This window comes from Myxine glutinosa, chromosome 2 (assembly GCF_964187855.1).
Source record: "Myxine glutinosa chromosome 2, kmMyxGlut1.1, whole genome shotgun sequence".
NCBI classification, from domain to species: Eukaryota; Metazoa; Chordata; class Myxini; order Myxiniformes; family Myxinidae; genus Myxine; species Myxine glutinosa.
The window spans coordinates 201243515-201267344 of NC_136262.1; the positions used below are offsets into that span (position 1 = coordinate 201243515).

Sequence of the window (23830 nt, forward strand, 5' to 3'; positions counted from 1 at the left end):
ATATAAATCGTTGCTAAAGGCGTTGTGTTGTAAAAGTTTGTTGGCTGTAACTTCAGGATTATCTGATGTATTCCCCCCTCCTCCCCTCCACCCCTCTAACAGAGATATATTATACACAGTGTTCTTGTGCACTAAAACACGCACACTCTGTTGGGAATAAACCAAATACTGTTCACTCGCTGTTCTGTACACTTGTGAGGCACAAGTAAAGTGTTTGTGAAGATAACATGTTCAAGAATGCCAATGTTCTGATCTCTGGAGCATTATGTTAATCACCCAGCTGTTCATTAAAGCGAATGGAGTGTTGCCTCAGGTATAGCATCACCTTTTCCAGCATAAGAACTTGTCAGTAAACTAACCAAACCCGGTGTTGAATGGCATGGTGGTTAAGGTAGCTTGCTGGTTTAGGATCTTAGGGTCTTGGGTTCAAGCCCCTGTCGTGCACGTTGAATTAACACCAGGTGGGTTGACTCAGCCTGTTTCATCCTTCAGAGGCAAAATGAGGACCAGATTACTGGAGACAGGGGGGGCACCGTATCAGTGGCACGGCCTTGCTCCCCGAAATGATGCGACCAGCCACAGGCCGCATGGAGAATAAGAATTAAAATCACCTAAAAATGGGTCCTCGTATGGGTTTGGTGATCGTGTTGCTGCCAGGACAGGCAATGCAGGTCATGGCTAATGCTTCATTGTTTCCATTCTTGGAACACGGTGCACGTTTCTATTTTGCTTTCCAACCCTCTGGGACCCGGAGCCGCTATAAGTTGGAGCCCGACGGCCGTGTGGAAAACTTGCTGTTTTCTTCTCCGATGCAGTTACTCGAGAGGGAAGTGCGTTCAGCCGTTGTTCACGCCTTCCGCTTCTGGCCGCGATCCACGGCGTTGCCTCATTCCATGAAGGTTTCAAACTTCACTCCAGGCTCGGCTCACGACGGCGGACTTGGCAGAGAGGCTGCCTAACAATGGCGACGCTTGTTCAGTGAGGTCGCTTGACTGGAAACGCATCTTCTCAAGGACCAGATCCGATTGTGTCACCATCTTGTCGTGCCCATCTTTGAGGCGATCTGACTATTCTGTGACAGAGAATTATTTTAGTGCCATCTGATTGCGGAACCACCCGACTGGGTCGTGTGACATTCCGGACGCCACCAGCATGCCTCAGGCCGAGGATCGAGGGGAGGGTGCAATGAAAGGCACGTTGTGCATCTCGAGAAGTTGGACAGCTGAGTGTTCCCTGGAATGCCTGTTAGTGTCAGCATGGAGTCCCTTTGAAATGCCAGTGGGATCTATCCTGGCGGAGGATCATTAGAAACGTGGGTATATATCCAACCCCATAGATTTCACTTTCATACCCTGGGCTCAGGCAGAGGTTTCGGAACGATATGAAAAGTGACAAAAGGACGTAGAATTTGTGTCGTGAAGTCTGCCGAACAATCTAAAAACAAATAACATTCCTGAGAGCTTGAGCTGCAGCTTTGGGTCTGGTCGGGGGCATTTGCATGTGGTTTGTGGGCGCGAGGCGTGGGCAATGTGCAGGGTGCAGGTTGATAAGAGGCAGTAAGTTTCCAGACTTCCCTTTGTGAGAAGAACATTGTTATACAAACAACTTCAAGCCGCCATTTGTATTAGGGAAATTGTTCCTAAAATGAACGTGAGCTCATCTGTGCCAATGTAACCGATCTCAGAAGAAAGACGACATTATCAGGAAGTTGACTCATCGACATATCGTTGCTCAAGCTCCGAACAGAAGAGGCAGATTTTTTGAGGGTCCTGGAAGATGCTGTGAGGTTGGTTTCTGATGGGCTGCAGACAGTGGGTGCTTGGAACTTTGAACACGTGTGCAGCCCCCCGGGCATTTGGGATGCGCTAGAAGGATGGACTATGGGCAGATGGATGTGCCGGACAGCGGGGGCTGGTTCTCCCCGAGCAGCTGGGCACGATGGACGTGGTCCACTGGTTTGCAGCTTGTGCACAGGGTCTCAGGAGGAAGGTAAGCCGCCATGCTTTTGGGCGGAATGCCGAGAGCTGCTTTCAGTGTTCCTGTGGACGTCAGTTATGGACTAACCACATTGAGACCGGACTTCACGCAGGCTATTTCTGATGGACTTCACTGTCACTCCTGTAGAAACTATATGGAATAGACACTTTTGGGAGTGATTGACCCGTTCATATAAATCGAGGTGGAATCTTATATGTTCATGGCCTCAGTTTGCAATATATCTCAGTATCTTACACATATTGTATATATATATATATATATGTATATATATATATACATGCTGAGCACCGATTTGTACATTTAATGCATTTCTCAAGTTTTTCAGCAATTTTCTGCGTTTTAGGGAGAACATTGTTACATAATATTGATAAATTTCAATGTTTGGATTTGAAAAGTTTGACATAGTAAAAAAATATTCTAATTCTTATGTGTTATAACTTGTATAAAAACGTTCATTTGTGGATGAACAGAATTGGTAACCCCTCATTAATATATTATACTGAGGAAGAAAGAGACGGTTGATTAAAAGCTCAACAAATGAACTTTTCTTGGATAATGTTTGTTGTACCTTAAGTAAATTCTTGTTTTAAGTGAAGGCTTAACCTTAGTAAATGAGGCCGTACTAGTATCCAAAACAAAATATTGAATTTGACTTTTCCATGATGTTTTGCTTTAGTTGTGAGGTTGGTCATATCTACAAAGAATACAAGCAAAGAAAATAAACAAAAATAAATGTCACAAAAAACTTTTGTAGTTTTTTGGAATTTTGTCATTTTATAAAGATCCTGGTGTTGGGCTAGCGGCTAGGGTGCCGGCTTAGGATCCTGGGATCCTGGGTTCGAATCCCGGTCGATCGCTGAATTAACGCCAGGGGGGTTGACTCAGCCTGTCATTCCTTCCGAGGTCGGCTAATTGAGTACCAGTTCACTGGTAATTCCCTGTTTGTCGTTAAAAAAAAGGCGGCAAAAAGGGTTGGCGTCAGGAAGGGCATCCGGCCATAAAATCATTGCTTCAAAAAGGGGACCAAAAAACAACAACAACAACAACAACAACGGTTCCCGAAAAAGGCCAACCCCCGCAAAAAACAACAACAACAGAAAAAGGCCAACCCCCGCAAAAAACAACAACAACAACAACAACGGTTCCCGAAAAAGGCCAACCCCCGCTTTGCGGGGAAAAATGGCCTCTAAAGGTGGTTATAAAGATCCAAATTGAAAAATGAAGGCCAACTTACATAGCTGCCCAACAGAAACGGACCAAGTTGTGTTGGCAACTGGATACGGACAGATGGGCAGTTCAGTGGTGGTGCCTCATATTTTGGAAAATAAATAGCTGACTATCTCGTAATTACCTATCGAACGCGAAGCGAAAAGTGGGGTTACGCAATTGGTTTACTTTGTCTGTCTGTCTGTCTACAAAAGTCATGATCAAAGGACAACTATGATCAAGGGACAACTTCATTTAAACTGAATGTTATATTCTGAATACGAATCGCAACATGAATCGGAAAACGAACATGTCGTTTAGCAGTACTTTGGCTCTCAATTTGTCCAGATTGTGCATGCGCAGAGAGGAGTGAGTTTTTTTTTTTACTCTGTCTGTTTGGCAGTCAAGGAATATAGAAAATCATTCCAACTAGGAAACTTACTGTTTTTAACGACATCATAAGCATACAAACAATAGGAATGAATAACTAATGCGAAATTTAAATTAGAATGGCTCTCAGCAGAGCGCATACACACCTCCGCCAGGCTGAACAGTTTACGTTTTGTATCCCACTGATAGGCCGGATCTGGATTCGGACCTGATCCAAAATCTAATCGACTTGTTCTTGTCGCCAAACCAACTCATCCACCAAGTTTAGTCATAACTCGTCCACAACTTTTTGAGATATCCTGTTCACAAACAGACAGAAAAACAGACAGACAGAAAATGGTAAAAACATAACCTCCATCCCCCTCTAGTGGCGGATGGAATAAGGTCAGGTGGTGTAAAATGCTTCATCAGCGGTGTAAAACTTCCCCCAAAAAATTTATCCAACTTTTAAAATCTTTATTTATTTCAATTGAATATATACTTGAACGCAGCTGTAGAACACACATTGTCTTCTTGGCATTTTCAAAACTGCTATGTACTTGGACAAAATATTATGGCATTTTACGTCATCACGACCAATCAGATTTTCCGCTTGCCGACCCCAACCATGTCGTTGTTTCTCAAGAATGCACGGGGTAAGGTGTTCTATGAACTCCCGAGTTACCCTGCGCTTGCGAAGCGAAAATCAGGGTTAAGCATTCCGGTGCATCCATACGTGCGTATGTGTGGCGTGCATGTGGTGTGCATGCGAACGTATGTGTCTGCATTTTTAAAATTCATTTTCTCGGCAAACCGTTGGTCCGATTGACACAACATTTTACCATAGGAGCACCTTAGCGTGTAGAATTTTTTTAATTCATAATTATGACGTCATAGGTCACGTGGTGCAGACACCATCTTCGAAAAACGTTACACCTCTATATATTCCCAAACCGCTCAATGGAAAAAAGTTGAAACAAGGCTCATTTTCAAGTACTACCCATGAGAATAAGATATTGTTACAGACGCGGTTTTAGATGTTAGTTTACCGAGCGGTTTGGTATTACCGCGTCCGAACAGTTACTCCCCGATTAGAACCCGATCCCGCCCAACTCACCCGATTCCACTCGAACGTTGGCCGAATCGCGCTACGCTAGATCAATGAAGGAAAGGACACAACGGCTGGGATTAATGAAACGACACAAGGGGGTACAGTTCTCAAGACCTCCGGAGGAGGATATAATTGGTGATGCAGAAAATGGTAGATTACACGGTAAGAGGTAAAGCACAGAAAAGATGGGCACTTAGACACAGTCTTATCTTATCCCCGACAGACCACAGACAAACGGGACAAGACTGACTTACACGGGGATTGATGGCAAGGAAGGACAGGCAGTCGATCGCACAAGGTGCACCTTGGCTCAGGGGCAGAATCAACACGGTCCGGTCCAGAGATGCAGGGAGGTATTTCAGCGCTCGGAGGTGGCGTCTTCTCTCTCCAAGCTGGGGGTGCATCTGACGTCACCTCCCTCTCCCTGCGCATGCTCAGCGGGGAGTGACACGCCCTCGGCTCGTTGTCTCCGCCCCAGATGGAATCGGTCCGCCGCTTCTATTGGGTGCGGGGGGTTACCGGGCTCCGCCCTTGACGAGGAGCTGACAGCGAGCCCCTGCGTGGTAACCCCGTCGGAGCACATGTTCAATGGCGGCTAACCAAGCCGGAGTGAGGACGCACACTCCCCGCGCCGCCGCCGCTGTTGTTGTTGTTGTTGTTGTTGTTGTACCATGAGGAAGAGCTGCGGGGAGGTATTGGGAGGTCCTAAACTTTCTAACGGTGCCATACAATCACATTCTGGTGCAACGAAGAGTCAGAATTAATGGAAACGAGTCCTTAACTGAAATAGACTAAGAATAACTAGCAAGATGTCCTATAGTTGTCTACGTGAGATGCGGTGGACCTGGATGCGACATTTAATGGGGGAAAAAGGGGGAGGTCGGGTCTACAGAGTGTTGTTTACAGAAAATGGGACTAGGGAATGGGGGATTGGGGATAGTTGGGAAGTATTGGGGAAATAGGGGAATATTTACAAGCGGATATGGATGGATCCAAATCCCATATCCGCAACAATATGTTGCTGATGATGTCATCGTTGCCTTTATTATGACGTCATAATTCGGCAAGTACAACACTCGATTTGATCAGTATGAATTGTTTTTTCTCTGCAATTGTTGGTCCGGTTGACACAAATTTTTCACCATAGGAGCACCTCCTCCTGTAGAATATTTTAATGATAATTATGACGTCATAGGTCACGTGGTACAGGCGCCATATTGGAAAAACCTAGTACCTCTATATCTCTGAAACCGCTCAATGAAAAAAATTTCAACATGGCTCATTGTCAAGTACTCCCCATGGGGAATAAGATGTGTTAGTTATTATGTCATTGGTGTCGTAATTATGACGTCATAATTTGACAGGACAACGCTTAGTCTGATCATTTTGAAACTTATTGAGTGTGATCTATGCAACAATTATATTAGAGAATATAAATTTCTGATGTAATCGCTCACGTAGTTTGGCAGCCATATTGGATGAAAGATGAAAAACGTTTAAAAACAAAAGAGATGGCTCGCACCAAGTTGACTGCGCAAGGTAAGTATTCTAAGAATACCATCTAGTTGTTTTGAGCAGTGAATTTGAGTGACGTCTCATGACTTGTGAGCACATTACCAAAGTGATTCAATAAGAAATATCGAGTTCTATGAACTCTCATCGTTCTACGACATATAAACATCGTGTTCTTACATGGTTTTGATGCCAAGGACAGGGGCATTTTTTTTTGGTGCCTGGTGCCATTGGTTGGGTGTCGTGACTACCTCCGTCCACGAAGATGGACGGAGTTGATGTTTTCACCCCTGTTTGTCTGTCTGTCTGTGAGCAAGATATCTCAAAATGTTATCGACGGATGTGGACGAAACTTGGTGGACAGGTCGGGTGTGAGACGTGGACAAATAGATTCGATTTTGGTGAAGATCTGAATATGGATTCGGATACGATAGTTATTTAATTTTTAATTGATCCTTCACCATTGAGGGATCGGGCGAAAAGCGATATATAACATGATATTTAAAAAAGTTATGGACGAGGAATGAATAAACTAGGTGGATGAGTTGGTTATGTGACAAGAACAAGCCGATTAGATTTTGGTTCAGGTCCGAATCCAGATCCGGCTTATCAGTGGGATACAAAACATAAACTGCCCAGCCTGGCGGAGATATGCGCTCTACCAAATGTGGTTCTAGTTGTACATCGTACATGTATGTTACGTGCCCAGTTAATACATAAGAGATTGCTATGAAACAAAATAATATGATAATTAAGGTTTAAAAAACATGTCAATGTGCATTACAGGGAATCACACCCAAGGGAACTGAAGACATGTGAAGAAAGCGATCTGGACTTGACCCCTGATCTTGTGCGTCGTCACGTAGAGCAGAATCTTGGTAACTCCTGCACACCTCATTCCAACAACTTATCTCACACTTTGGGATCCATCGTGCTTTACCCTCACCGCTTTTGAATGCTTTCATAGATTGACCACAGTTCCTTCTCAAGGGTTGTGGTAGCAGTAGCATGATGGAGTAGCCATTTCCACATACATTGTACATGTGGCAATAGAAGGATGTGACCGGTTGTCAATAAATTGACGTATCTATAATACCATTCCTAAAAAATTTAAAAAATGAGTGATCTTTTGGTCTATCTCGCTGGAAGGAAGGGGCGGAGCTTGGACTGCGCATGCGCACTAAGACTATTTTTTTGTTTCTGCTCTGCCCCATCATTGTGATGAGAGTGGCAGGGCTCGCATCAAGCAAACAAACAAACTCGGTTTTATATACCGTACGACAAAGATCCTGTCATTACGGATGGATTAATTCCCCCACCTTAATGATTTATTACTTGTAATAAGAGCTTCCGCTGTCATCTCGTTGTTTCACAGGCACGGTGATTCATCAATGTGTGTGCCGTCCTTCGGATGGACGTTAAACTAGTGTCCCAACTGGTGGCATTAGTTGGTGGACATTAAAGATCCCATGGTGTCCTTCACGATGAGTAGGTGATCGAACTATCGCTAGCACCATGAACAAATTCCAAATTCTTGCCCTAATTGGTTAGTCGAGCGTCAGGACTGGCCAGCCGGTAGGTGAAAGACTTGGACCAAGATCCCCCTGGCCTGCCCCACAAGAACATGGGAATAATTATTGCAACTGGTAGAGATGAAGAAGAAGACAATATGGGAGTAAAGGAGAATCTCGGTTCCAACGTGTCAAAAATTGAAATTACATATCTTGGATTTGTCGTGACTACATACATAATTTTCTCCATGAACAGACAGTGCAGGCAGAATGAATTCACCAAGTTTGTTCCTCACATACTGACACGCTCCTAGCAAACGTTTGGTTGTTGGGGCGTGGTTTAAAACCAACAACAAGTAACTCGCATTACGAGAGGCCTAAGCATGAGGCTGAAGAAGAAGAGGTTGTTTTACGCCGACTCTCTCCTCTCGAGGGGCTTGGAGCTAAAAGGTGCATTAACGTGGTGTGGGTAAATACTGTACTTCACTGTTCTTTGGTTTCCCTTGGGAGTTTTAGCAGAGTGCTATGAGAAGGACACTCAGATATCAAACCGCACCTGTAGGTCAGCCTGGGCAGCATTACATCAAGGATATGTATGCCCATGAAAGTCAGTGGTGGCACCAACTTAGGCATCACTACGCAGTATCTACAGACAGCTGTGTCCACTTTGGATATCAAGGACAGCTGGCATCATACCCACGACCTGGCCAGTCTGCTTCACCTATGTACATCAGACTTCATGTTGCATTTACTGCACCTGCAGCCAACGATGCTTGCAGAAATAGGGAGTGAGAGAGGGATAGCACATTTATCATGCTATCACTTCTCTGTGCAGGTTTTTCACTTCATCGACACCTGCTCACCACTCATGTTTACCTTTACCTGATGTCGGGGATATGCAGAGAATGCCGCTGGCAGAGGCGTAGCTAGATATTTGGGGGCCTGGGGGGGGGCTTGAATCATTGAGGGGCCCCCTCCAACATTTGGTGAGGTTTGATGAAAAATGGAAAAAATTGCAACAATAAATCTTTTTTATTTGAATTTCAATTTGAACTGAAAATTTGAAAATACAGTCGCTTCCTCATGCCACCAAAACAAGACAAAATCAAATAATAACACAAGTAAAAAACATCAGTTGTACACTTTTTTTGGAAAACCACATATAGTCAGGTTCACGATGTCAATAAATTATATTTCGTTCAAAATCATGGTAGATTAGCAAACCTATACATTTTTGGAAAGGTTATAGCATAAGGAAACTAAAAATCAATGTTTACATTTGGAGAGATACCTGTATGGCGGCCATTTTGGATTTTCAAAATGGCCACTGTAAAATACATATTTTGTTCTATTTCTGCCTCTAATTACCCTAAAAACTTTTTAAAATATACTAAACCTATATTTTCAGGGACAAGGAATCCAATGAAAGTATCAAATTAGTGCTATGGGGAATGGTAAGACACGAATCAAAGGTTTTGAATTGCAAAATACTGTCTTTATATTCGCGATAAGTTGCATAATCAAATACATGTTATCATTTTGTACAGGCAGTTAATAACATCAAAATGTGTCACAATAATTAATATCACCAAACATACACAGGCAGTCAGCAAAATCATATATTCACATGCAGTCAGTATAACTTCACATCTACACAGGCAGTCAATGACAAAATATACACAGGCAGTCAATGGCATCAAACATACACGATTACAGAATATGCCATTTAGAGGTCGTCGTCACTGTCCTGTGTGTCGTATCCGACAATATAGTCCGCATCGTTTTCACAGTCCGTTCCACACAAGCAAAGGTCGGTCAAATTGATTGGAAAATCGAATTGGTCGAATGGTCGATCGAATCGAATTCGATGAATCGAATCGAATCGAATCGATCGAATTGGTCGAATGGTCGATCGAAGCGATTGGTCGAATGGTCGAATGGTCGAATTGGTCGAATGGAATTGGTCGATTGGTCGAATTGGTCGAATCGAATTGGTCGGAATTGGCAAATGTAAACATTGATTTTCAGATTTTCCATGTAATAACGTTTCCAAAAATGTATAGGTTTGCTAATCTACCATGATTTTGAACGAAAAAACATAGTGAACCTGACTAATAACAGCAAAGGGTTATAATGAGTATATCAGTTCATCTTCATATTGCCTCCCGTCGTGCTTTCTTTGCAGCAAAATCATCTATCACATCATCGAATGATAAATGATATAGATATTGAATGATAAATTAAAATGATATAGAAATTATAATTTGAATTATAACATTAACCCTCTCACTCAACTTAATAAGCTTGGTTCCCTGCAGGGCCGCCGAGCCGGTTCCTCCGCCGAGCCGGTTCCGCCGCCGAGCCGGTTCCTCCGCCGAGCCGGTTCCTCCGCCGAGCCGGTTCCACCGCCGAGCCGGTTCCGCCGCTGAGCCTGTTCCGCCGCCTAGCCGATTCCTCTGCCGAGCCGGTTCTGTTGCCGAGCCGGTTCCTCCACCGAGCCGGTTCCTCCACCGATCTGGTTCCTCCGCCGAGCTGGTTCCTCCACCGAGCCGGTTCCGCCGCCGATCCGGTTCCTCCGCCGAGCCGGTTCCGCCGCCGAGCCGGTTCCGCCGCCGAGCGGGTTCCGTTGCCGAGCCGGTTCCTCCCATAAGCGTTATGCGTGCGGCAGGTGCGTGAGTATTCTTATTCAATATTATTTTTCTCGAGGAAAATTTGTGGTTATTTGCAAAAATTATAAACCAATTATAAACCACTAAAATCAGTATTTAAATTTTCTACAACATAGATTTTTAAAAAAGATTATTATAATTTATAAGACATTAAGACAGTTTTGTTAGGTATGTCGCAAAGAGATTGTTAGGTATCGCAAACACCAAGTCGCAAAGAGATTGTTAGGTATGGAACTTTTTATTCATTTCTTTTGTACTTACAAGCGAAAAAATAAGGTTTTGGGCCCCCACAAGGAGAGTGCAGAAGGTCCATACGATTATTGAATTTAAAAAATATTTTTATTCACATCAGGGTATTTTGAGGGGGCCTCCCAGACCTGCCTTGATTTTTTGTTTAATTTAAAAAATACAAATCCTGAGATCCATTTGGGCCCCCCCCAACCCCCTCCATTGGGGGCCCGGGGGGAATTTTCAAATAACCCCCCACCCTCCCCCCTTAGATACGCCACTGGCCGCTGGGAGTCAGTAGTCACAAGTGCACAGGTATGGTGGTACAAGTATGATGGTCGTTTCGTCATTGACCAGGAGCAACAGTGACATTTCTATCCTTCTTGGGCGTCAGAGCAGCCCTCTTCAGGGGGTAGCCAACCACTGCTCTCTCCACATGGACAAGGTGATATAAAAAGTTCTCCAAAGAAAGCAGGATGGTCATCCATTTCTGCGGTCAAGAAACAACAAATCAAAGTAAATTAATAAAGAAGTCCAACAAATGTAACAAGACACTAATTTCGGTGTCTGAAACGTGCGCATGCTACATAACAATGGCAGCTGCCTCGAATGTCGAACGTCCTGTCATTGGCTGCGAATTGATGCGATGTGGGATAGACATTACAGCACTCGGTGAGACTCGTCTACCTGGTATATCCCCATCTTGAAGAGCAAGGCTCCAATTATAAGTTTTACTGACCTATCAAGCCAGAAAGTGAAGGTCATCAGACAGGTATAAAAACCAATCATGTATGCCTTCTAGATGCTGTCCCAATTAATGAACATGAACGTCTCAGTGCGACTCAATCTTGCCAATGAACGCCATGGTGTCATCATCAGTGCATACGCCCCTACCATGACAAACACAGACGAGGTCAAAGAGCCTGTTTTACGATGGCCTTTCAGCAGTCATACAGTCAACATTTCGTAATGCCAAGCTGATGGGGTCGGGGGGCTTCAACGCCCATGTGGGACGTGACTATGTTGTGTGGGAAAAGGTGGTTGGACACCTCGCCATCGGCAAAGAGAACTGCAATGGCACTTTGCTGCTGAAGCTATGTTCAACCAATGACCTCGTCATTGCAAACTCCTTGTTCCAACAAGCTGATAAATACAAAGCGACATGGATGCATCCACGCTCTAGACAATGGCACCTCAGATTTTGTCATAGTCAGGCAATTCTACTGGCATTATGTCAAGTACACACCTGTCATGAGAGGCTCCGACTGTTGGTCCAACCACAGCCTTGTTAGGAGTAAAATACCACTTATGATCAAGCTTCAGGTGAGAAGGTAACGTCTCGAGCCTGCTACAAAGATCAACACTCAACAGCTTAAATGCAGCGATGTGCAATCACAGTTTCAGCATCATCTCAATGCCACCTTGGAACAATCGGATAAACCGACCTCCAATGCCGAAGTGGGATGGGTCATTTTACAAGACTCTAGAATATAAGACCCGTCGCTTTGCTGACGGAAATACCAATCTTTGCTGCAATGGCTAATCTATGGGAGGAGGAAAAAAAGATTCCTGGGGGATCCTGCTCTCCGTGCAGGGATAACCAGCATTGCAAGTTGGTGTTTGCAGTTTCGACACGTGTGCCCATGCAGACATACACACAAATCAGCCTTTTTAAAAATTAAAAAAAAACATTTTTGTGGCGCAAACCTTCCCGAGAGTTCCCTGAATGCACCGCAGTTGGAATTATTGAAATCCGTTAATCCGCTCTCAAGTTATAACACGACAAACAAACAAACAGACAGACACCTTTTATAATAGAGATTACCTTCAGGGAAGCTTCTGAGGTTCTCGGTTTCGTCAAGCATAGTCACAAAGACTGATTTGACGAGAACGCCTCTCAGATAAATAATCCACTTACCTCCATGCATGTGACTCAATTATGCTGGGTTGATGACAGAGGCTCAGTGAGCAAACACTCCTCTTACCTGCAACTTAGGAGTTAGGAGACTTGCATAATCAAGACTACAATCCATGAAAGACAGCAGGTGGGCAGCAAGAGCAGAAGAAACTCAGGAGGCAGCTGAAACGAAGAATTTCAGGCACTTATATGCTCGTCTAAAGGAAGTCTATGGACCATCTTCTCATGGCATCGTCATACTCCAGAACTCAGATGGCCAACACCTCATCACAGATCCAGCCATGACTCTGGAGTGCTACACTGAACACTTTAATGGTGTCCTCAATTGCACCTCCTCCAGCAGAGAAAATGGCCTTAAAATGCCTGTTGTGTGTTGTTGTGCAGGAACTCCAAAATTGATATGTGGTGGAAATAGCGCCACCTTTGGTGGTATCTGGTATTACAAATCATCTCATTATATGGAGTATGATATGTTGTGATCAATAAAATTTCTTTCAAAAATGGCAGAAACTATATACCGGTAAGTACATTTCCAGGTGGGCTGAGAAACTATATAAGTACCCCCCTCCCCTCCACCCCACCCCACACCCCAGCACTCCCCTTTCAGCCCCAAGTCCTCAAACCCCCTCTCCCAGCTCGCTGCTCCCACCCCAACACGACTACTCACTCTCCCACCCCCACAACCACAACCCTATCTCCACCCCCCCTCCCACCACCACCACCATCACAACAACTCTCTGTCATTCCCCCCACCACACCTCTTTACTCCCTCTCTGCCACCCACATAAATTGTAGCCTCCACTCTCCCTTTTTTCTTGAAGTCCACCAACTCGCTCTTTCTTCTTCAACACCGCTGTATATTGTAAACAAATCTTATATACAGCTGTGTGTTGTGTTAAAGACTACTTTTGTGTCTATTTCCTGTCTTTTGCAATGACTCCCCAAATGGGGACCACTGATCTCTATACTAACTGGATAGGAAGGGGGCTCATTTTTTGAAGCCATTTGTCCGCCATCTTTGCTCCCTCACGATTCCCCAAAACGAGTCATTTCCCGATGTAATGTGATTCCTCTTCTTTATTCAAATCGACTGCTGCGGTTTTTATAACCGTAAGCAGCTTACGATGGCATTTCATCAACCCTGTAATAATGCTTTTTCAACCCTGGAACGGATTAAAATCAATTCGGAATGGAATAAAATAAAGTGGGAAGGTGGAATTTTCGTAGGAAATATGCTGATAATTAAATATTAATTTTTTAAAATTTCTTCTAATTAAATATTAAATATTAAATAAATGAAATATTCTAATAATAAATAATAATATTAATTATTAAATACCAAATACACTTTTAAGTGTTAAGTACACCAGTAAAGCACCAAAACTTTTGACTGGTAGTCTATACATATATATATATATATAAATTTTTGGAATACTAAGTCGTGGCTCGTGTCAGAGCTAACAAATAGAACATATAATAAACAAATAAAGGGAGTGGGAGAGAGAGGGAAGCACAACAGTAGGGAACAGGGACATCGGGAGATCTGTGGAAGGGAGAGGGCTCGGGTGGGGTACACGGGATAAACAAGATGGACACTGCTAGGACTTTCATGAAAGAAAACGGAATTTTGAAAAAGGTGGATTTGGGGGTTCATTAACGGGTATAGAAAATATTTAGGATTTGGATGGGGTTTCAGTTTCTGTAGGCATTTTGAAAAAATCAATTTGTTTTCTTTTTTCTGTTTTTTTGTGGGTGCTTAAAACACTCCCCTACCTACACCCAGTAAGGAAAATTCATATTTAATATGATCACACACACACACACACACACACACACACATACACACACACACACACACACACACACACATACACACACACACACACACACACACACACACACACACACACACACACACACACACACACACACACACACACACACACACACACACACACCTGAAAGTACCCTTGGCCGATACACCGTATAGTACCGTATCGATATGTTAAATTCTCACCCAGTTCTTCCTCTTCCGTTTTTATATTGCCAATCATCAATTATAGTGACACGTGACAGTAAGCTTACCTTTTATGCTAATTTTACCCTCCCCCATCCCACAATTACTACCTGCAGGTACAAAAAGCCTATTTATTAATTGCACACAAAAGGTATCCTCGACTTTTACGAAAAACATGTAATAATAATAGTTATGACGTAGTATTTTGTGCTCACGTCAACAAATCAATAATTTGCAGTATGATGAAGAAACAATTTGTTTTGTACAATCCGCCGACCTGTAGTTGGTGTAAGGATTCGCATACGTCGGTCGAAACAACAGGTATGAAAGTTTTTTGTTTTTTTTAAATAAAACTTAACCGAAGTGACGACGTTAAACAACAGGTCGAGGCCAGCTGGCCAGGTAGACATCCGTGCGCGGTCCTTGGGAATGGACCATGTGATCTGATGTCAGGGTAGCAACCCGATATATCCGGAAACGAGAACACCTGTGCAGGAAGGTGCACTGTGCGTTCACCTCCACCAAAAGGGCGTCCATTCCCTCCGGTCCTCAATATAACAATGGAACCATTTACCGTTGGACACGCGAGGGAAAAAGGTAACTACAAAGGGGTTACCTTCGGGTTCCCACTTTTCTCCCCCTTTTTCCCGAGGTTACCATTCCGTATCTGTGCACCAAACGTGATGGCGTGCGACCTGTTGTTTAGGTGTGTAACATGTGGTCGTCGATTTTAATGTGGGAAGTGAGTAAACTACAGTGTTAGCGAGTTGTAGTTGTGCTGTAGTTGTACTACAGTTGTACTGTAGTTGTGATGTGAGTAAATTACCGTAGTAGCGAGTAAACTACCGTAGTAGTGAGTAAATAACTAACGTTACACCGAGCGTTGTATCACAATGATAACAGTTTAGGGTATTACCTACATCTGCATACGTGCCCAATTATTTATTTCTTTGTGAAACCTTATTTCCCAAACCTGTGATTGCCCCACTGGTCTCCCCCACTGGTCTCCCCCACTGGTCTCCCCCACTGGTCTCCCCCACTGGTCTCCCCCACTGGTCACCCCCACTGGTCTCCCCCACTGGTCACCCCCACTGGTCTCCCCACTGGTCTCCCCCCACTGGTCTCCCCACTGGTCACCCCCACTGGTCACCCCCCACTGGTCTCCCCACTGGTCCCCCCACTGGTCCCCCCGCTGGTCTCCTCACTCCAGAGAAACTCGGAAAAATTAATTAATGTGCTGAGGATGTAGCGCAGGCATGATGGGCCAAATGCCCTCCTCGTGTGTTACGATTCCTTGCTTTCGCTTTTGTAAGGAACACAGGAATGTAACTGGTAACCAGTGGATGTCGGTGTCCATGGCGGGTTAATCTGGTAAACACCACCTGCTCATGGCTTCTATTTACATTTGATCTCGTCCTGCGAGTCTGCGACTCGCAGCCAGGTGTGGTGTGTTCGTGTCGAGTATCTGCGACTCACAGCCAGGTGTGGTGTGTTAGTGTCGAGTATCTGCGTTAACAGCTTCGTCTGACCTTGTAAAGTCTCGAACTAAACGTGAAAACGACTACACTTTCCATGCTGCCAAGTGTTTCTCCTGCGAGGTCTGCTTAGAGTAATATAAGGTGATATTGGGAAAGGGGGATTCAACACCTTTTCGCCAATTCCCCTTTTTCACCCCCATCTTACCCAACACCATTGTTAACCCCTCTTCCCAAATAGCTTTCTTTACCCCCTCTCCTCCAATTCCTTTCTTAACTCCTCTCCCCAAATACCTTTATTAACCCCCCTCTACCCCAATACTTTAACCTCCCTCTCCCAAAATACTTTTCTAAACCCCCTGTCCCCAAATAACTTTCTTATCCACCCCCCCCCCCCTTGTATCTCTCACCTATCCCCCCCCCCCCCTCCATTCCTGCCTTACCATACCTTTTTTGAGACAATATGATGGATGTTGTCACATTCGGTTTTAAAAATGAATGTTCATGTACAGTATAACGGTTTTTATTGTTGTTTTGTTTTTACAACAAAACGTGATAAATGTAGCTTTCACTGTTACTGTAGTTTTAATGTATCTAAATATTGTAGTAATGTATGTTTACAAATTATTTTGTGAGTTGTTGAATTTTTAATCAACTATTGTGCAAAATATAACCAAATGCTTCTTCTGTGTGAACAATAGTTAAAAAGTGAATGGGTATCAGTGTATTTATTTATTTATTTTGTCTCAATAGTGGCCAAATTCATATTTATATGAAAGGCTGATAGATTATTATATCTAATCTTTGCTTAATTCTGGTTGCATTTGGCACAAAATTTGATTTTAATGTTCAATAAACCTTTTTTTTTGTCATTTTTCTACCTGGAGGTTCCTCATATGGTGAAGAATCCTGTGGTGCAGAATCGGACGATGAACAAGAGGATGAGCAAGATGAGAACTCTGTTCCCTTGACTCTTTCAACGGTTGCACAAGTGTCCCTGGACTTTGCGCCCGACGGCTCTGGTTCTAAACCCCCGGAGGACAACGAGGCCGTGGGTACAGATAGCTGCCTCAAATCGGGGGTCCAGTTGGACACCACTCAACTGGTGCTGGACGACGTGTCTGAAAATTGTGGAAGCCATCAATCCATTCAGTTCCAGAAAGTCTCGGAACAAAAAGAAGGCTCTGACACGAGCAACAACGATATGGAAGAGAACAGGATGGGTAGGATCGGTGTAGACGTGACGAGGCTTAAAGTCAAGCTGCCTAGTAAAAGTCTGAGTAAAACCAGACCTCATGGCAACGCTGGCTCGTCGGAACAAATCCGGGCAGCTCCAGATGGGAGTAACAGCGAGGCGGGGAGCAGTGAGGGTGGCCGAGAGCATGGTGATGAAGTTGTTACTTGTAAAAAGAAGCGGCCTGTGGTGAAATCGTAAGTTCTTTATTATCCATTAAAGCAATATTTAGTTTCAAGTTTTTATATTTGGGGGATGTGGGGGTTACACCTTCAAACTTCCAAGATATTTATGGGAGTTTGTCTTTGAGGGATTGGTAGATAATGCCATTATATATTGAATTCAGTTGCCGTGAGGCAGTTGCAGTTGTGGTGAGGTGAGGGAGTTGCCCTGAAACAACTTGCCTTTGCCTCATGGAAGGCAAATCAAACAGAAGACTCATTTCCTTTCACAAAGCTCGGAACCAGTGTGTGTCTACCCTCAGCAGAGCCAGGAAGCACCATCTCTCTACTCTCAAGACTGAACTCTCAAATCTGTCTCCCTCCTCCAAATCCTGGTGGCGTCTGGTTAAATCTGTTTCTGGTGTTTGTTCCCCCTCCATTACCTCAAATGGCTACACAGCTGACTGCATGTGAAAAAGACGAATTCCTCAACTCTGTGTTTGCCTCTAAATCTTGTGTCCCAAACCCATCTCTCTGTACCCACCTTACCCAGTCGAACCCAGCTGCTCCTGGACTCTGTGTCCTTCTCTCCTGACAAGGTGGATCATTTTCTGTCAAACCTCGACTCTGATTCTGCAACTGGACCAGACGGCATCAGCCCACGGGTCCTAAAATCCTGCTCTTTCACACCCTCTCTCTGTTCTCTTCACCCTTTCTTTTGCTCAAGGTTATCTGCCATCTGCTTGGAAATCAGCCAACATTACCGCTTTACACAAAAAAGGGGCAAAAACAGATCCTTGCAACTACAGATCAATCAGCCTGCTCCCAATTATCGGCAAGGTCATGGAATCAATCATCGCTTCGGATATCAAATCCTTCCTCTTCTCCAATGGCTTGATCTCTGATCATCAATTTGGTTTCAGACCAGGTCATTCTATTCTGGACATGCTGCTTCTGCTGTCTCAACAATGGATGGAGGTCCTCGATGCCAAACAAGAAATCAGAGCTGTCTCACTTGACATCAAGTGCCTTCGATATGGTCTGGCACCCAGCTCTGCTCACCAAACTCTCCTCTTTTGGTATCCATGGAAACTTCCACGCATGGCTTGCGGACTACCTCACTGGGCGCAGTCAACATGTGGCCCTGAATGGAATTTTCTCATCTCCCCTTCCTGTTCAGGCTGGAGTTCCTCAAAGCAGTGTTCTGGGCCCTGTGCTTTTTCTGGTCTTCATCAATGATCTCTCGACCCTCTGTAAAATCCTTTTTATCTCCTTGCTGATGACCACTCTCTGCCACTCTATACCTCATACCTCAGATTGGCAGGCAGCAGCCTCCCCACTCTCTGCAGACCTGGGCAAAATCACAGACTGGTCAAACAAGTGGAACATGTCTTTCAATCCTGTCAAATCTCACACTCTTACTATGTCTCTCCGAAAAGACCATCTGGACAACCCTCCCATCTACTTTCTCACAATCCTCTCCAAGAAGTTCTGTTACTCAAGCTTTTGGGTCTCACTATCTGCCATGATCGTTCCTGGGAAAACCACAGTTCCAAGCTGGCCTCCAAAGCCAGTCACCGACTGGGCATCCTCCGTCGTATGAAGTCCTTCCTTGACACACCTGAGCTCCTCACCACATACAAGGCTTTCATCTGCAGTTGTACTTGTGTGCTTCCCTCTCTCTCCCCATGCTGTCTCCCACTCCATTTATTCTATGTTGTATGTGTCCGTTTATGTTTTTGTGATTAATGTTAGCTCTTACACGAGCCTCGATCGTGTGTGTGTGTGTGTGTGTGTGTGTGTGTGTGTGTGTGTGTGTGTGTGTGTGTGTGTGTGTGTGTGTGTGTGTGTGTGTGTGTGTGTGTGTGTGTGTGTGTGTGTGTGTGTGTGTGTGTGTGTGTGTGTGTGTGTGTGTGTATGTGTGTATGTATGTATGTGTGTATGTATGTATGTATGTATGTATGTATATATATATTGTCAACGGAGTAAACAAAAACAACTTCTCTGGAGTCGAGTTCTGCATTTAATGACTTTCCTCCACCTTGGCAATTTACCCCCAGTGCCACTTTCAGGGTAAAGAAGCTGACGCAGAAGTACTCCGAATCCACACCTGAAATGCAGGTCTGTTTGAAAGTTACAAACTGATAAATGAGGATTCTGATTTAAAATATCATTATATATATATATTTTTCTTGTTGAAAAACCAATGGGTTTCCATCACTCGTCTTGGGTGTGTGGTGCCCTATATGAATGTCCGTGAATTTTTTGTTTGTTTTTTAGTCAAATTAGCGTGTGCTCGATTTTGTCTATTTCTCTCAAATTCTAAAAGTGGCGGTCACAGCTCTGTGATGTCTCAAACGATGTATTGTGCATCTCATGAGCCATGGCACTTTGTCATCTACTTTGACACAGTTTGCAAAATGAAACGATTGTGGTTACCTGTAAATATAAATGTAAAGGTGTGCATCTGATCCGCAGGACCCGGAAACGCTGTGCAGCAGTGAGGAGCACAACCGTTCTGACGAAGAGAAGTTGCAAGCCTCCACTGCTGTGGTTGTAGCTTCAGCGGAGTTCGGCAATGCCTCGACATGCCCAAGTGTGTATAAATAATGAAAAATGCACAAACTCCACATGAGGAAGCTTTGGGTCATTAATGCACCAAACACACTTGTTGGTGGGATTTATAACCTGTCAATATTTTTTACCTTTCTGCAGTTGAACGGCAACATAAACGAGAAATAAAATTGTGCCCTTTTATTGCAGATTTGGATCAAACTATCAGCACCAAGTCTCAGGTTCCTCTCCACAAGCTGGAAATTGATTACCTGGAGCAGTTTGGATCTTCGGTGAGCTAATTGTTCCCACCGCTGCATTTCCTCTTCAGCGTTTTCTGGTACTGTACTGATTTGCTGACAAATGAGAGTGCTCCTAAAATTGATAATCTCGGAATGGCATCGGGGAAATGTTTGTTGTAATCTCGGTTGCTTGCCCGCTTCGTATACAAAGGAGGCTGTTTAAACAAAACGTGCTGATAACCACCTGATCACTACAAACAAGGTGAAGGAGATGCGGCCCAGACGACAACCACACTCTAACATAACAAGCAGTGTACCCTTGATTCGGGTAACCTCCAAGAAGACCCAGACTGCTTGCTACCTGCAGTGCAGGAATTTGTAATTTGTCCATGGTGCCAGCGATAACTCGCTTGCTCTTCGTGAAGGACACCGTGGGATCTTTAACGTCCACCAACTAATGTCAGCAGATAAGATGTGCAGTTTAACATCCACTTTCAGGGTGATGCATTGACTTCTTTCCTTGCAGATGAGACACCAGGGTGGCAGTTTATAGTTTTATTATTATTATTATTATTATTTTTTGTATACAAGATCGAGGCTCGTGTAAGAGCTAACGTCAATCACAAAAAGACAAACTGACATACAAAACATACAATAAAGGGAGCGGGAGACAAGATGGGGAGAGGGAAGCACACAAGTACAACAGCAGACAGGGACAACGGGAGATCTGTGGGAGGGAGAGGGCTTGGTGGGGAGGCATGGGAAGGGGGGGGGGGGGTAGTATAAAACACATGGACACTGCTGGAACTTCCAAGAAAGAAAAAAAATCGGTATTTAAAAAAAAAGAAGTGGATTTAGGGTGAATTGATGGGGGTAGAAGAGATCAAGGTTTTGGATGGGGGAAGATAATAGGTTAATCGAGATGTAAACCTGTGCGAGACAACTCGCTCTGCTGTAATCTACATATGCAGGGTGAGGAGTGTTGAAGGCCCGGGCTGTTAAATAATCTTTCAAATGAGGGGGTGGGGAGTGGAAGGGAGAGAACTTGAAGGTTCAAAAAGATGATTTTTGCATGAAAGTGAAACGATCGAATAATTAATTTTGACATGAATGTACAAGTGAAGCTTGTGGAAAAGCAAAATGATGAATGGGTGTTTGATGTGTTGCTGTGATTGCATCATTGGTTATCCTTTGTGATGATTCGTGTTGATACTCGAAATCTGATTGCAGTTACTCACTCATTTTCATAGCAATTGCTCTGTGGGACTTTGTTTTTCTTAGAGAGAGAGAGAGAGAGAGAGAGAGAGACAGAGAGACAGACAGAGAGAGAGAGAGAGAGAGACAGAGACAGAGACAGAGACAGAGACAGAGACAGAGACAGAGACAGAGACAGAGACAGACAGACATTCTGAAGAAGTGAACAGACCGATAAACACAAATGTACGAGTATCAAGTGAACATTTTAATGTGTGGCAGATTGAATAAACCAAAAGGAAAAACTTCTGTAAGTGTTGGGAATTGGGAAATGTGGATTCTTCATGACTTTGAAAACTTACCTTTTAAAATCCTTGCTGTTATGAAGTCTCAACTGATGTCTGCTTTCAGAAGGACCTCACCAATTCTGAATTACGGAAGCAATCCCTGTACCTTCGCTTCGATCCTCTCCTGGCAAATACGACTGTGAATTCCGATGCGGCAGGCAGGTGAGTTGTCCAAACCCCATCCCTTGACATTTGCTGCAGACTTTGGCTGCATTACCAAATGGAGTTTAATGTCGCTTTGTATCGATTCATGAAGTTAAATGCAGACGACGATGACCCGGAAGTGCTGATGTTGAGGAATGCTATTCATGCCAGTGTCTGTGATGGAAAAAATAAGAACTACCAGTACTACTGTGTAGATGTGATAAACGCTAACGAACTGCCTTGTTCATTTCTGGCTGCTATAGAGACGGTGCCGAAACGCCTGAGACTGTGCCACCCACTGCCAATCCTGCCAACCCATTGGACCTGCTGAGTAGTGAGGTGGTAAGTTTGGATCCAGCCAACATGAAATTTGTCGTTATTGCAACCAAAAACCCCATGTGCTTCCACCACTGTATTTAGTTTATTTGTTCCACAGGGGACATCTGTGATCTGTAGCTAGAAGGGGATCTGCTTGCTACACCCCTTTAAGTGAAATGTGTTCCTCTAACTAGTGGCAGTGCCTTACGTTTGTGGTTGTATGGATGTCCACTTAATCTTCCTTTAAATATTTCTCTTGTATAAGACTACAGTCTACATATATGATGTAGGCAAGCTGGAAGGACTGCTTTGCTTGTGGCTAATGCTGCCATGTGATGAACACGAATCCCAAATGTTTTGTTTTAACAAGCAGGGAATTGTATTCTGAGACAATCACCCAATCCAATATGGCATTTTCCGTCCTCGGTGGAACGTTTTGACAATTTGTTGCTTTTATCGCCTCCTGGTGGGACTCTGCCCTGTCCTCACTGTTGGTCTGAAGCCCCTAGTGGAGGGAGTCGACCTTCGGCCGTGTATTGCTGAAGACAAGTAATGGCAATTGTGAATAAATTACGGTTTGCAAAACAGTCAAATTCGATAACCTGATCATTATCCAAATTTTGCCTTGCACCTGGTAGCGTCTGGTGATGAGGATGGTCCGAGGGCAAGATCGAGCTTGGCAAAAAAGAAGAAGTGTATAACCGGCACATTGCACCATTTTGCTTAAATTGTATTGCAAAATGAACCACGAGGATATTAATATTTTTTGCAGAAATCAATAGGCTACCAGCTTGTATTATCTGCTATGTACTGTCACCAACTTTAAGCATCTCTATAATTAAATAAAAGCGATTTTAATTTTAAAAAAAGTACTTGTTGCATAAAACCTGCATTGATGAGCTCCTCCCACCTTTTTTTGCATAAAACCTGCATTTGAAGAGCTACCACCTCCCAACCTCCTCCTCCAATGGATTAAGTACATGGAGGATCTGACGCAGGAAAATTCTCCCTTTGCGCAACCCACACATCGCCATGTTTCAGCCTTATTTGCAGTGCCATTTATTTATCCTGTCCTCATGGCAAAGCTTAATAGTTGTGGAATCTGGAGATATGGACCTGACCTCGATCAGAGTCCTGAAGTCCTGAAGATGAAAGGTTTCAAATACTGTGGTGGCATTGTATGTACGGTGGTGAGAAAAAGTTTGTGAACCCTTTGGAATGTTCTGTATTTCTGCATAAATTTGACCGAAGATGTGATTAGGTCTTCATCCAAGTCTGAATAATTTGGATTAAACAAAAAAAATCTGCTTTTTAATGTGTTTATTGAGCAAAATGATCCAACATTCAATTTGTCGGAAAAAGTATGTGAACTTTTAGGTTAATCAGCTGAATTAAGGTGGTAATTACAGCCATGTTTCAATCAGAGATGACAATTAGGAGCGAGTATGGGGTGCCCTGCCATATATGAAAAACCTAAACTTTTTTCATGACCATCAGAGTCTGGTCTTCACCACACAGGTTAGTGGAAACGTGTCACGCTCCGATCAAAAGAGATTTCTGAGGACCTCAGAGTTGTCAATGCTCATTTTCTTAGTGATTGGTTTTAGTAATTTTGCTGTACGG

At 43.8% G+C, this 23830-nt stretch overlaps 1 protein-coding gene across 5 annotated transcripts in view; it reads left to right on the forward strand.

Moving 5' to 3' along the window:
* The first annotated feature begins 848 nt into the window (after positions 1 to 848).
* The window catches only part of LOC137420929 (uncharacterized), a 28494-nt gene continuing 5512 nt past the window's right edge, over positions 849 to 23830 (forward strand). The window contains exons 1-8 of one of the 5 annotated variants that reach the window (XM_078772171.1): positions 849 to 1989; positions 6983 to 7074; positions 16902 to 17445; positions 19470 to 19530; positions 19888 to 20005; positions 20173 to 20255; positions 21813 to 21907; positions 22153 to 22230. In XM_078772171.1, coding sequence (XP_078628297.1) covers positions 1874 to 1989; positions 6983 to 7074; positions 16902 to 17445; positions 19470 to 19530; positions 19888 to 20005; positions 20173 to 20255; positions 21813 to 21907; positions 22153 to 22230 — 1187 coding nt within the window. In that variant the 5' untranslated portion in view covers positions 849 to 1873. Of the gene's footprint in view, positions 1990 to 6982; positions 7075 to 14859; positions 15137 to 16901; positions 17446 to 19469; positions 19531 to 19887; positions 20006 to 20172; positions 20256 to 21809; positions 21908 to 22152; positions 22232 to 23830 lie in introns of those variants that run through there. The other 4 variants (XM_078772172.1, XM_078772170.1, XM_068106446.2 and 1 more) reach the window with 4 other exon arrangements.